This window comes from Ahaetulla prasina, chromosome 5 (genome assembly GCF_028640845.1).
Source record: "Ahaetulla prasina isolate Xishuangbanna chromosome 5, ASM2864084v1, whole genome shotgun sequence".
NCBI classification, from domain to species: Eukaryota; Metazoa; Chordata; class Lepidosauria; order Squamata; family Colubridae; genus Ahaetulla; species Ahaetulla prasina.
The window spans coordinates 16,141,065-16,156,221 of record NC_080543.1 but is presented as its reverse complement, the minus strand read 5'-3'; the positions used below and the strand labels follow the sequence as shown (position 1 = coordinate 16,156,221).

At 42.6% G+C, this 15,157-nt stretch overlaps 1 protein-coding gene across 4 annotated transcripts in view; it reads right to left on the bottom strand.

Annotated features, from left to right (window-relative positions):
• AMOTL1 (angiomotin like 1) overlaps positions 1-15,157 on the bottom strand; it is a 118,329-nt gene that overhangs the window by 18,129 nt on the left and 85,043 nt on the right. For all 4 annotated transcript variants that reach the window (XM_058184902.1, XM_058184901.1, XM_058184903.1 and 1 more), the window contains 2 exons: positions 10,129-10,274; positions 6,084-6,233 (listed from right to left, as the gene is read on the bottom strand). In XM_058184902.1, coding sequence (XP_058040885.1) covers positions 6,084-6,233; positions 10,129-10,274 — 296 coding nt within the window. The remainder of the gene's footprint in view (positions 1-6,083; positions 6,234-10,128; positions 10,275-15,157) is intronic.

Sequence of the window (15,157 nt, the reverse complement as noted above, 5' to 3'; positions counted from 1 at the left end):
CACACTTGGCCAATATAAAATTCTATTCTATTCTATTCTATTCTATTCTATTCTATTCTATTCTATTCTATTCTATTCTATTCTATTCTACTCTACTCTACTCTACTCTACTCTATTTGACCTCTGGCCCTTATCCAACCAAAAGTAGCTGTGACCAAGAGTGTCATTTCCTCTGAAGTATGTCCCATTGAATTCAGTAGCGTATCATAGCATCACAGAACAGGAACAAGCCATTCTGGCCAATGGTTCCAATTTTCAATCAGTGCAGAAATATGAATTAAAGCACCCCTGACAGATGATTGTCTAGTCATTGGTTACATCCAGCAAAAGAGAAACCCAATTTTTCTAAACAATTAATTCTATAACTCTGTAAAGAAGATGGTTGTTATTATTTACTCCATAGTAAGCATACATAGTCTCCTCTATCACTTAGTGGCAATAAAGACATAAATTTGTTGCTTTCAGTGACTTTAGTCCTGATTCCGTTTCCTGAAAATCCGTATTATTGATGCAATTTTTTTACAATGGATAATTTAATCATGGAAGTCATTCCTCACCTTATGTTGCATACTAAAATGTCCCTTTGTCTGCAAACTTTTACCAAGGACATTAACAATGCAGCCTCATGCAATTGAAGCAGGAACCTATTGAGGTTCTGGGAGAGTTCATGGAACACTTCTAGACATGGACAAAAATCAAGCAACTAATGCAGGGATGTCAAACTCAAGGCCTGCGGGCCTCATCCGGGTGCGACTATGGGGTGATTAGATCTGGCCCGCAGGGCTGGCCTGGAAACAGCAAATGACACGCACATACACACATACACACAGACCCGTGCTCCATTTTTGCTGACAGAGAGCTGCAGAAGCCCATCACAACTGAAAATGGGGCACAGGTGTGTGTGTATGCAGAGGTCTGGCAAAAGCTAAAAACATAACAAAAGGAGAAATGTTTCCCCTTTTGCATTTGAGCATGCAAGAAGGGACAGGAAAGGAGAAAGGGAAAGAGGGAAAGACAAAGAAAAAGAACGGAAGTTGGGAAGAGAGGAAGGAAAGAAAAAGAAGGAAAGAGGGGAAGGAAGAAGGAAGGAGAATGAAGAGGGAGGGAGGGAGGAAGGAAGGAAGGAAGGAAGGAAAGAAGGAAGGAAGGAAGGAAGGAAGGAAGGAAGGAAGGAAGGAAGGAAGGAAGGAAGGAAGTGTTGGAGGAAATATCCATCTGGGTTCAGTTCCAAGTGGGGAAAAAGGCACTGGAAACATGGAGACTGCTTGGAAAGATGGTTTAATGGTGGTCACATGTTCAAGGCGTTGGGTGAAGAACCAGAGAGGAAAGGAGAAGAAGAGAAGAAGAGGGTAGAAGGGTAGAAGAGATGCTGAGTGCCTGAGTTTATACTCTCTGTGGGGCCCCACCTTGGTGTTTTCTGTTCCTGTACAAGAAATGTACCCTGATTGGTTGTCAAACTCCCAGGTGGTCTAGGGGTCTTAGCTAACATTGTAGGTTGTCTCTCAAGCTTGCTTGAGCCTTGCCATGTGGTGAGTTTCTGTTGCTAGATGGGTCCTATTGTGTCGTAGATGATGGTCCATTGACAAAGGTGGGGGGATTGAGTGAGCTTGGCTGAAGCCTTAATTGCCCATTGACAAAGGTAAGAGGAGGCAAGAAGCTGCTTTGTCTTTAAAACAGGTTTCTCCATTTCTCATCTATTCAATATCCTCCAAAATATTTCATTCTTCTAGGAGAGGGGTGAGGGTTAACTTCCTACAGAAGGAAGGAAGGAAGGAAGGATTATAATGAGAATGAGGGAGGGTCTCAGGGAAGTCCTGCCTTAGCACTTGGCCACCACTGATGCCCCTGACGTGAGTGACGTTGAGCTGGCCACGGACACCATGGCCATCCCCACCCCTGGCCCTCCAAGGTCAAACATAACCCTAATGCAGCCCTCAATGAAATCGAATTTGACACCCCTGAACTAATGCAATACGAGCTACATTTCTCATGGCATAATAACTATTACAAAACAGTTTTCAAAGTTGAAATCGAAACACCTTTCCATGCCTCGCCTTTAAAAAGTTATGAGCAATCGTGTTTGCATTCAACTTACGCTAGACAAAAGGCAACCCATTTAAAATATATCAGATGTGATAATGGTGCCAAAGTCAAACTGCAGTTTGAATGTCCTTTCATCTTTATCCATTTGGGTTTTGCTGATAGGACAAGTCAGATTAACTGCCCAGAATCCCTGGGAATCAGGCAGCATATAAATTATTATCAAAGCAAACCAATCCTGGTCATTTTCAGAGAAAGAACAGATTACATTCAAGTGGAACTTCAAGCAATGGATTCCAACCACAAACTCAGAAACAAGGTATGTGCAGCCTGTCCTCTTTCATCTCTCCTCGTTTCTAGAAAATCAAGGTGCAATCCAGCAAATTACATTTACAACATGTTTTATCAGCCAGGATCCCTAACCACAGTTTGATTCCACCAATTATTTTTGTTATCTGGCAAAGATATAGATAATCTGCCAGTTTCAAGCAGCAATGCAAGCCACCATCATTCTCTCTTAGCAAAAGCACTTAGACTTATATACCATTGAGATGTAATGCTTTATTGCACTCTCTGTTTTATGGCTTACAATGACAGCATATGGCCCCCCAACAACCTGGTCCTCATTTTACTGACCTCGGAAGGATGGAAGGCTGAGTCAATCTTAAACCCATTAGGATCAAATTCTGGGCTGTGGGTAGAGTTAGCCTGCAATGCAGGGGTGAAATCTGCTTACCTTCCTTACTGGTTTGGAAGTCCACGCAAGTCACATGCGTGCGCAGACCTTCTGTGCATGCACAAAACCTTTTGCGCATGCGCAGAAGGTAAAAAAACACATTACATCCTGGTTAAAACCAGGAAGTAATGACACCTGGGTGGGTGGGCAGAGCTTCGCTCCGCCATTGCTACCGGATCGCCGAACCAGCCACCAAGATCACTACTGGATCGTGCGATCTGGTCTGAACTGGGAGCATTTCACCCCTGCTGCAATGCTGCATTTTAAGCACTGCACCACTAAGGCTCATCTTGTATGTGGCAGCTGGGAAGAGGCCTGGAGAATGCACAAAATTGTAGCTTATGCCACTGATAGCAGCAAACCAAAGTTGTTTTCAGATATCTCATTCACCAACTCATTAACATGAATGTAAATATATCTTCAAGTAATGGTTATCCAGAATTCTTTACTTTAGATAGAAGGAACTGATCTATCTTATAATTTTCCAAGCTAGGGCAATATTTCACTAGCCTCCCACACCTTGATAAGGATCAATCTTTACCTAAAAACATCCCTAGACATTCTAATTTGGCAACTGACAACTTGTCAGGGTAATGAACATTTAAAGCTGACCAGCCACTGTAAGGCTGTGGACCAGGATGAGTCAGCAGGGTTATTGCCGCTTTAAGAAGATGTCTATATAAGGGAGGCCATGAGAGGGCGTCTCTCTCTCTCTCTCCTCGTGTATCACTCTCGTTGTGTTCTATCTGCATTGTAGCTCTCCATGTAGAAGATTGATTGATTGCCTGGTATGTGCCTACCATGTGTATGTATGTATATATTAGTCTTGTATATAAACCACTGTTTGTAAGACAAACCCGTGTGTCCTGTATTTTGCTCCTGGGTTATCTCAAAATAGTAATCATGCTGTAAACACTCTGACACAACTAAGTTCCTAAAAAGTAATTCTCAGAAAGCCAGTTAATTAAACCAAAAGCTCTTCGCTCGTGCCAAGGAATTGGCTAGATTCTGTTAAATTATCTCATATTACGCTAAACTCAGTGACAGTTTTCTGGCCTGCAGATTAACAGAAGCCAACAAAGACAGACAGACCCATGATTTAAAAAAAAATAATTTAGATTTAGCTCTAAATCAACAGACTATATATGGACAATTCTAACACTGATGGTCTAAAGAATAACAACTTAAACAATGACGATTATTTGCCCCTCAAATGTTGTGCTTCTAGAAATGTAATCTAGAAGAGTAAAGTGGTACAACCTTACATGCTTGCCAAAAGTGTTGAATGCCTGAACCGACTGCAGCAATTTCAAAGTGAACGTGAGCCTTATGAGTTGTCCAAATGTCCCCTGGAGCTCAAGTGGTTTCAACTCAGTTTTATGCATTCAAAGATCTCAATGAGCTTGGTGGAGCTAGCTATGCAGCCTTCCTGTTTAGTTCATTTATTGTGGGTACCTTTAAAACATTTGCCACAGGAGATGGCAGTACCTAGTTGCAGGGGTGAAATCTAGCAGGTTCTGTCAGGTTCTGGAGAACTGGTAGCGGAAATTTTGAGTAGTTTGGAGAACTGGCAAATACCACCTCTGGCTGGCCCCAGAAGGGGGTGGGAATGAAGATTTTGCAATATCCTTCCCCCAGGAGTAGGGAGGGAATGAGTATTTTGCAGTATCCTTCCCTTGGACTGGGATGGGTATGGAAATTTTGCAGTATCCTTCCCCTGCCATGCCCTCCAAGCCATGCCCAAGCCACACCACAGCCACCAAGAACCAGTAGTAAAAAAATTTGGATTTCACCATTGCCTAGTTGGCCTTGGCTGATCCCAGAAGCTAAGCAGGATTGGCCTTGGTTAGTAATGAGATGGGAAGCCACCTAAAAATTCTAAGGAAATTGAAAAAACTTTCTAAAAGAAAGCAATTGTAAACCACTTCCATATCACTACCAAGAAGACAGACACCAAAAGTTTAATATAGGTAGTTCTTTAGGCATCATAATGGAGCCTCAACCCCCCCCCCCCCGAGGCATCCCAAGGTCCACTCTCCACCCTGCTAAGGCCCTTGGGGCCTACTCCCTCCATCACCACAGTCAGTTAAGTGGAAAGATTACCTTCAGGAAGTCAAAGCAGCCAATCCACCGTACAGCCTTCCTTTACAGAGGCTGCACAGTGCCGTCCCAGAAGCAAGCACCATTTTGAAGCAGACGCAATTCTTTCAATCTGAGAATTGTGTCTGCTCCCAAAATGGACCCACTTCCAGGAGTGCACAACATGGCCTCCATATAGGAAGGCTGAATGGAGGTGAGCCAGTTCTCCTTCCCAAAGCTCTTCTTTGGAAAAGATAAGTAGGCTGAGGTGTGATAGAGGGAAGGAGGTTGTGGGACCCAGTTGTTGTGATCCAGGCCCAAGTAGTAGTAGGAAACTCAGTCAGTGTAAAAACAAACAAACCTTATTAAAACAGCTGAGAATTATTTCATTCCCACCCTAGTTCAACTAAACTAAAGCAAATTCCTCCCAACACAATTCCTCAGACCTATCACCAACCTTGGTTCAATTAGGCAAACTATCAAAGGCCTTTCTTGGCAAAAATTCAGAAGACACCCAGTATGAAACAAATGCAACAAGACAAAGCTATCAACGTTGTTTTCCGGCAAAAAGCCCAAATGCCGTTGCTGGTCTTTTAAGGCTTATGGGAGGGGACAATCATCTCTTGGCCCTACTCCCAAGTCGCCCTCTTTGCTTGAGCAGCTCTTGCCTTCTGGCAGCTCTTCTCATGCGTGCATTAGGAACAGTCTCCTCCTGTTCCTCTGCCTCACTACTGTCAGCCTCTGAAGGCTCTGGAGTCCACACATCACTCCCTGATGGCTCTGGCCCCACCTCTGCCTCTGACACAGAGCCCTCATACGGGCCTTCCCCAACCTCCAGGACTGGCCCACGCTCTTCCTCAGCCTCATCGCTGTCTGACTCCATTGCCAGCTTCGCAGGCTGCTGGTGGACCACAACACCAGTAGGGCAGAAAGCAAGACCTGTGGGGACCCAGCTGGTTGGGTGGGTGGAATGCCCAAGAAACCCAGCAGGACAGGATAAGGGGGAAAAGATAGGCAGGGAGACGCTACAGCATCCCTGTGGTAGGTTGTAAGAGCGAGTGGATTGCTGAGCATCCAAATTTTGTTCATGTGACCAAGTGGTGCTGCAGCCACTACAGCCATAATTTGGAGTACAGTACTATTACAAACACAAAGTCAATTCTGAGCTTTGATCTGACAGCACCTTAACTCACTCCAGGGGACCAAAGTTCCACCTTCAATTTCTCACCTGTTGCAGCCTCAGGGATTCCAACTCTCTTTCCAGCCTGGTGCGCAACCGATGTTCCATCTGCTCTCGCTTCTCATAGGCCGCCTGAAGTTGGGTCAAGGCCTGCTGGAGCTTCTCTACCTTCTCGACATGCGCTTGCTTCTTCCGTAGCTGAAGGCAGAACCAGAGAAACTCAGGGATGGGAAGTCTCTTTTGCCTGACCTTCCATTCAATACAGGAAGCACATTCCCCAACGGGAATAATTCTGTCTCTAAGGAAATGCCTCCAACAACTGAGAACTTATTCCCTTCAAAGCAGAGGACTCTCTGGCCAACCCCACCGGTCGGTGCAATCCAGAGCAAAGAAATGAGAGCAGCAAGGGAAAAAAATTACTGGGAAAAATATACGAGACTGAGAACAGCGACTGTATGTTTATACGAGACTGCATGTGTAGACAGGAAAAAGAGTGAAAGAGTTGGCTTTTGGCTCAAAATAGCTTGGAGATCTTGGAAATGGTTCACCCCATGTAAATCACAATATGGTTTGTTGATTGTTCATTCAGCACTTTCTTTTTTTTTTTTAATTTGAATTTATATCCCGCCCCTCTCCGAAGACTCAGGGCAGCTTACAATGTGTTAAGCAATAGTCTTCATCCATTTGTATATTGTATACAAAGTCAACTTTTATTGCCCCCAACAATCTGGGTCCTCATTTTACCTACCTTATAAAGGATGGAAGGCTGAGTCAACCTTGGGCCTGGTGGGACTTGAACTTGCAGTATTTGCAAGCAGCTGTGTTAACAACAGACAGACTTAGTCTGCTGAGCCACCAGAGGCCCTTTCAAGTCACTGAGGCTCATATAAACCATGGTTCTGCTGTAATAGCAACCCATTCGTATCTGAATTTTAGTCTCTGTACATTCATAAAAGGGGAGGGGAAGTCTGGTGGTCCTTTTTAACGTTTAAAACGTAAAGGTAAAGGTTCCCCTCGTACATATGTGCTAGTCGTTCCTGACTCTAGAGGGCAGTGCTCATCTCTGTTTCAAAGCCGAAGAGCCAGCATTGTCTGAAGACGTCTCCGTGGTCATGTGGCCGGCATGACTAAACGCCAAAAGTGCATGGAACATTGTTACCTTCCCACCAAAGGTGGTCCCTATTTTTCTACTTGCATTTTTTATGTGCTTTCAAACTGCTAGGTTGGCAGAACTTGGGACAAGTAACAGGAGCTCACCCTGTTACGCAGCACTAGGGATTCGAACTACTGAACTGCCAACCTTTCGATAAACAAGCTCAGTGGCTTATGCACTGAGCCACTGCTCCAGCCAGGAAGCGAATTAAAATGATTGTGGTATGTAATTTCTGAAATAATGGAAACCTAGATAAGGGTATTTCCCTTTCTAATTGTAAAACATCTTTGGGTGTAGTTGTTACTATCAGTTACACAGCTGCTGGGCTAAATTCTGAACATAGTTTATGGATTAGCTGGCCAGTTATCCATTCAGCAAACCATGTGTGATAATATGAAATCCCAGCCTACTTTGAGGGTCTAAAATAACTCTAGCCAGTAGGAAACTAGTTCTAGGGAAACAAACTTCAACTTCTTAGCAAGTTGGGAATCAAGCCAATATCTAAAATACTTTATAAGGAGTTATTATATGACACAGAACGTATTTAAAACAGTATTAGCACCACCAATAGAAGAGAATATATGTAAGCTCAGGGTTGAACTATGGAGTCCTTGATGTTCTTTGAGCCTGGCTGGATGCTTCACTAGGGTGAAAATGTTACCTAGTAAGGTAATGAAGTGTCTGCAAGCAAACAACCAAGCTCAGAGCCCACCAAAACCCCCACAGTATTAGTACTAATGCAACAATTTGCCAAAACATGGGAACTTATGATCCAGAATGAGAAATCATCAAACATAGGGACTGATGGAGAAGAGAGGATAAATGCAGGATGGAGTTCAAGTTCACGAAGGTGAAAAGATTGCCTTATGATAAAACTTCGAAATAACAGTGAAGACCCGAATCTGATCGGAAGAAGAATGCTTGTGTGCTTAGTAGCAAAAAGAGAAATTTTTAAACTGATCCTGAAACGAAGCCAGGATACTAGGAACTTTTTGCTTGGGATGAATCATCTAAAACAATTATACCCTGGATGATGAAGGTAAAATGGTTGTGACTACTGAAATGATAGCAGGACAGAAATGGGAGGCCATATGGTAGAATCATAGCTACTTGAAGAGATCAAAGTTCCACAAGGAAAAATGAACACGCGGGAGATATTTGGGGAAGAGTCCTATTTATACATATTACTATGCAAGCGCTCACCCTCAAGTCTTGCTATGTTGCCCCATTGTGGTGGGTGTTCCTGGCAGAATGGGACAACTTGCCATGGCCAACTCTCCATGGCCAACTTGATGCAGCCAACTCACTGTGGGACAATTCGCCATGGCCCGCTCACCACAATACAACTCACCGCAGGACAATTTAACAATTCAATTTAATTGTTTAAAATAAATAAAAAAAATATTTTAATTGTTGTCATTCACATTTCATCTTGTCCCTCCTTTTGCACCTGTTCTTTAATTATTCTATTCCACTTGATCAGTTACACTTGATATTAGTGTAACTCTTGTCTTACAGCAGGTTGTCCTGCGTTGAGTTGACCGTGGCATGTTGGCTGTGGAGAGTTGGCCATGGTGAATTGTCACAGACCCATTCCTGAGAGGGATAAGCAAAAAACATGGGGAGAATACATTCCCAGTAAGGTCACTTAAGCCATGAATGTCATCCCAGCTGCCCAGTTAGAGCAAGCAATTGGTTATATTGGACTGTAGCATTACAAGAATATGCTGGAGGCTGATGATCACTTTAGTGACAATGGCAAAAATTCATTACTGTGCAGGAGAAGACAATGGTGAATTGGCTCCTGCCCTTTGGAATATTTTATCCCTGAGGTGAGATTGGCCTTCACCCTCCTGACTTTTTGTAAGAGCCTTAAAACCTGGTTCTGCCAGATGGCTTGGAGTCCCAATGGGGGACTTTCACGCTAGAGGTGGCTGCCTAATTAAAAACTAACCCCCCCTCCCCGCTCTCAATTTTATCTGCCTTCCTCCTTCTCCATCTTGTGTTAATGGTTTTGTTTTGTATGTTCTGTCATTTAATATCCCATGATTTTAATGTTTATTTCCTATCAGCCACCCAAAGTCATTTGAAACAAAATGGGCAGCAAATCACTCCCTAGTTACAACTACCCATTCCATCAGTCCTGGCATTGGAAGCATGGTACAGGTCCCATTTATTAAGGAAAGTCATCTCAGAGGACCCTGCAAGAGAGCCTTTTCTGCCTTGAGGCTAACCTTTATCTCATCACATGTAGATTGTCATCTTCTGGCCTTCAGGAAGAACCTGAAGACTTGGTTTTGCCATCTTGTCTGGGGATCTAGCGTTGTGGTGTGAAGCCTACTCTGTACTGCCGATAAATTGGAGTTGACTCTCACAGATTATTTTTTTATGGTTTTAACAGATGTTATTGTTTTTAATGCATTTTAATGATTTTTCTTGTATGATTTGGATTATTTTTGTATTGGTTTAATACGATTTGGAAATTACCCAGCAGATTGTAGGTGCCTGGCCTCCCTTATGTTTTGAGTTACTCTAGCCACAATAATAAATGCTGAGGAAATACGCTTGCAGATTGGAAGGTATGACTATGTCCAATGGGATAGTCTTTAAAAAATTGCGCACGGTCCAATTACTGTATCTCAAAACGAACCAACTCTGAAAGATGCAAAAAAAGGCAACCTGAAGGACAACCAAAACAATGAAGGGATTTGAGAAACGATTTTGAGAAGCATGATTGAAGCATCTGAGACTCTTTAGTCAAAATATTCCAGACAGCACAGAAGTGTTGCTGTGTCCTAAGACAAACATCTCCTTTAATGCTGATGTTTGGATTGGAAGCCAACGCATCATCCTTAGCACCAACAGAAGAATTTTCCACCCACACCAATCCCAGGAAAAGAAAACAAGTGTCTGTTTATGAGAGATAATTTAACCTCTCACCTCTGCTTCTAGTTTAATGACTTTGGCTTGAGCGCTGTTCAGAGCCTGGTCCAGGATCTCAATGTGCCTTCGATGCTCCTCATTGGTCAGGCGCAAGGCCGTCAAGTCCATTTCTAGCTTCTCCTTCTCCTTCAAGTACTCTTTATCTAGAAGGGTGACAAGATCAAGGCCAAATCCTTCAGAAAAAAACCTAAGATTCTAGGTTTGGAGTAAGTATAAGTATAAAAGGATAAAAGGATATACTTAAAGTATAAACAAATTTTTATTTTCCACTTGGCAACTTTAAGATGTTTGATTTCAACTATGAATTCTGAAACAACTGTCTTTTATTTTACTAGCCACAACATAAAACTATTGGCTGCAGCTTCAGCTGTACACACACACATACCTTAAAAATTAAATAAATTATGAGGGAGAATCCTAAGCAAAATGGTTTATTTTACCATCTGCATTGTAGTTTCTTGCACTGCTGAAAAGCCAAGCTATTTTTCAGCTTCCAGTCTAAAATGTACTCTTGATTGTTTTTTCCACCTATAGAACATATATTTTATAGAAGCCCATATTATTACTGATACCTGGGGATGAAAAATGACTCTATAAATCAGCTGCCTGAAGAAGTGTGGGTGGTGGGGGAAGCAGTTAGAGACAGAACCAGATATGGACCAAAGCTGAGATCTCATTCAACATGACATCTTCCCTTAGGAATTCACCTGACAGCCTCAAGGATAGGACAAGTTGTCTATGATCAGTTGGAAGGCTGGGTCATCTTTACCTTTCCAGAGGCCCGTACATTCATTTTGCAGCACTGTGTGCTTGCCTAACAAAATTTTGTGGTAAAACACGCTGAGGAAAATATAGAGCAAAGATGTAGGTGAGCATCTGGTTTTAAATCTGATACCTGTAAGAGCCATCTAAGGAACATGAGGAAAATGGGCCTCTGTGGCTCAGACTGCTAATGCAGTCTGTTATTAACAGCAGCTGCCTGCAATTACTGCAGGTTCTAGTCCCACCAGGCCCACGGTTGACTCAGCCTTCCATCCTTTATAAGGTAGGTAAAATGAGGACCCAGATTGTTGGGGGCAATAAGTTGACTTTGTATATATAAATATACAAATAGGATGAAGACTATTGCTAACATAGTGTAAGCCGCCCTGAGTCTTCGGAGAAGGGTGAGATATAAATGCAAATTAAAAAACAAACAAACAGCATTTTACATACTCACCTAGTATTCTAATTTATTATGGGAGTGATATCCTGCCTTTTGATCACTCAATGATTCATTTATTGATTTATATCATGCCTTAATTATTTTTTTTACAAATAACTCTAGGCTGTGAACATATCCAACACACCTTCCTTCTCCTCTTTTCCTCACAACTACAATCCTGTGAGGTAGGTTGGGCTGAGACTGGCTTGGAGTCACTCAAGTAGTTTCCATGCCTAAAGGAGGACTAGAATTTGGGTTCTAGGCCAGCACTTTCACCACGACACCAAACTGGCTACACATTCACTCGCGTATATGGTACATACTGTATATGCTGAGATCCAGAAGGGACTGGTTGCTTTCCACATGTGAGCCCTCACTAGTCCTAACACGGCATTTTAAGAACAACATGAAAACATAAAAGAGGTAATTTCGATATTCTTAATTTTTTTTTTTAAAAAAAATAGCAAGTCATTAAAGATGAGCCTCCATTTGAGCTGGGATACCAGACAAAATGGATGTGTGTAAAAGCACATTTCCACATCTGCACGCCCAGGCTGCACCAAACAGATTCAGTCCACACTGGTGGGAAAACTACTTTAGACAAAGCTTGTAAGTAGACTTGAAATAACATATCTGCCGTTGATTCCAACAAGGCCTTGCTAATATCAACATTAGTGGGGGGGGGGACTTGGGAGGCACTGCTGTGCTTTATTTAGCTTTGCCCCATTCATGTGAACTTGGCACTGAATCATCGGATGGGAAAGAATTCACTGAACTTCAGCTGCGGCCAAGCATCCCCAAATAGTTCAGATGCCCCAGCATGAGCTATGTTTCATTGCATGAGGAACATCTTCTGCCTGTTCGTTCTCCAGGAAACACTTGTGTGGAGTCCTTGAGATTCTGATAAAGATTCTTCAGGGAAGTTAAGGAACAGTAAAACGTTCACTAAATTGCTGACAGGGAGGCACAAATACCTATATGTTTTTTTCCTCCATACTTTCCCTCTATTCTGCAAAAAAACAAAGGACAAGGAAAGGACCACATCAGATCACAAAGAGGAAAAAAAGGATCTACTGTGTCATAAGCTTTTCTGAACTTGGTGGCCTGCAAAATATGTCAGACTTCAGTTCACAGAATCAAGACGTGGGTTGGAAGGAACGTCACAAGACCTCTAATCAAATGTCAGTGCAGAATCTTCTATAGTATTTCAAACAGATGGTAATTCAGCCTCTGATCAAAGATGTCCACAGAAGAGGAACGTAGCACTTTATGAGGCAATATATTCCACTTTCTTTCCAGGAGTGGGATTGAAAAATTTCAGCAACTGCTTCACTGCCTGGTTGCTGGGTGGGCGTGGCCTACTTGGCTTCCTGCACCATGGTGGGAGTGGGGTTTCACCCTTCCCAGGCTCCAGAGGTCCTCCAGAGGCCGGAAATGGGCCTGTTTCTGGACTTCCAGTAGGCCCATTTTTCGCCTTCCCCAGGCTCCAGAGGCTTTCCTGGAGCCTTCAGGAAGGCAAAAACGGCCTCCCCCGGGCTCCAGAGGCCCTCCAGAGGCTGTAAATGGGGTAGTTTCCAGATTTCCGGTAGGCCCATTTTTCGCCCTCCCTAGGCTCCAGTGGCTTTCTTCGAGCCTCCAGGAAGGCGAAAATAGCCCATTTCCTGACTTCCGGTACTTCCGGTAGACCCTTTTTGTCCTCCCAGAGCCTTCGCACGTGCCCTGCATTTACCTGGAATCCAAAATGGCTGCGTGGAGACTCCTGGGAGGGGAGGGGCGGGATTAGCCAGTCCTTGGAACAATCGGTTTGGCGAACCAGATTAAAATTAACATCTGGTTCGCCCGAACCAGTCTAAACCACCTGAATCCCACCCCTTGTCTTAACTATCAGGAAATTCCTCCTGTTATCTGACCCAAGTCTACTTCTCTCTAGTTTCAACCAATTTGTTTTGATCCAACCCCAGAACCCAAAACAAGCCAACTGCAAATTTATTTGACAAACAATAAGATGTTTGAAGATTGATAATCAATCTCATCTCAATCTTCTAACATATCCAGTTTCTTTAGCTCAGTGTTTCTCAACCTTGGCAACTTGGAGATGTGTGGACTTCAGCTCCCGAAATTCCAAAGTTGGCTAGGGAATTCTGGGAGTTGGAGTCCACACATCTTCAAGTTGCCAATGCTGAGAAACACTGTTTTAGTTGTTTTTCATAAGACCTGGTTCCCAGTCACTGTCTCCCAATCACTATCATCCAAACTCACTCCAACTACTCAATGCCATTTTTAAACTGTCCCAGAACTGCACTCAAAGTATTCTAAGTGGATCCTTGCCAAACAAGAATAAGCTGGCACAAATATTTTCAATATTTACATACAATACATATACAAAACTAAATCTATTTTACTGCAAAGCATATGTTTTACATCCTCAAACATAAAAAGGAGAAAAAATTAAACTGAATTCTATTTAGGCTCACTGTTATCAGTTATGCTCAAAATAGAAACAGATAAAGCCAAGCCTTAGCATCCAAATTTAAGGGAGGGGAACACTGAGAAAATTATTGCAAGTTCTCCCTCCATTTTACTTTCTTGCTTCCAGCCTTCTCTGAACCAACCACAAACTAGTCCTATAGTCCAAACTAGTATTTATGCTGTTGCACTCTCACATAGTATATTAAATACAATTGTGCCTCGTAAACTTTGGTTTTCCTTTTTGGTTGAATTTCAAACATATTTATTTGCTGTTCATTTAATTGTGCTCAATTTAAATTCACTATAATTTTGTGTTACAATTTTTCCAACCATTAATTATAAGTGAAGGTTTATTGTGATCTGCTTCGTGTATTTTTTTACTGTAAAAAGCAGTAAATAAATATGCTTACGCCCAAGTGCTCTGCTTAAATTCAAACCGCTCTTATATACAGTCACTCTCTCCACGAATTGATAAGTTTCCAATATTTTAATTATCTTACTTAATTAACTTAGGAGCCGTGGTGACACAATGGTTAGAATGCAGTATTGCGGGCTGATTCCATTCACTGCCAGGAGTTCGATCCTGACCGGCTCAAAATTGACTCAGTTCTTCCATCCTTCTGAGGTCAGTAAAATGAGGATCCAGATTGTTGGGGGCAATAGGATGACTCTGTAAACCGCTTAGAGAGTGCTGGGAAGCACTGTGAAGTGATATATAAGTGTTATTGCTTCATAATGCCTTGGTAAGGCCACACTTGGAATACTGCATCCAGTTTTGGTCACCACAATGTAAAAAAGATGTTGAGACTCTGGAAAGAGTGCAGAGAAGAGCAACAAAGATGATTAGGAGACTGGGGGCTAAAACATATAAAGAATGGTTGCTGGAATTGGGTCTGTCTAGTTTGATCAAAAGAAGGACTAAGGGTGACATGATAGCACTGTTCCAATATCTCAGGGGCTGCCACAAAGAAGAAGGAGTCAAGCTATTCTCCAAAGCACCTGAGGGTAGAACAAGAAGCAGTGGGTGGAAACTAATCAAGGAGAGAAGCAACCTAGAACTAAGGAGAAAGTTCTTGACAATTAGAACAATTAATCAGTGGAACAACTTGCCTCCAGAGGTTGTAAATGCTCCAACCGTGGAAGTTTTTAAGAAGATATTGGATAACCATTTGTCTGAAATGGTATAAGGTTTCCTGCCTGAGCAGGGGGTTGGGCTAGAAGACCTCCAAGGTCCCTTCCAACTCTGTTATTCTGTTTTCTGCTATTGATATTACTGTCATATACACCTGATAATCATTTGGGAAGAATTTCTAAAGTGGGCACATATTCATCTTACTCCAGGTGCTGCTGCAT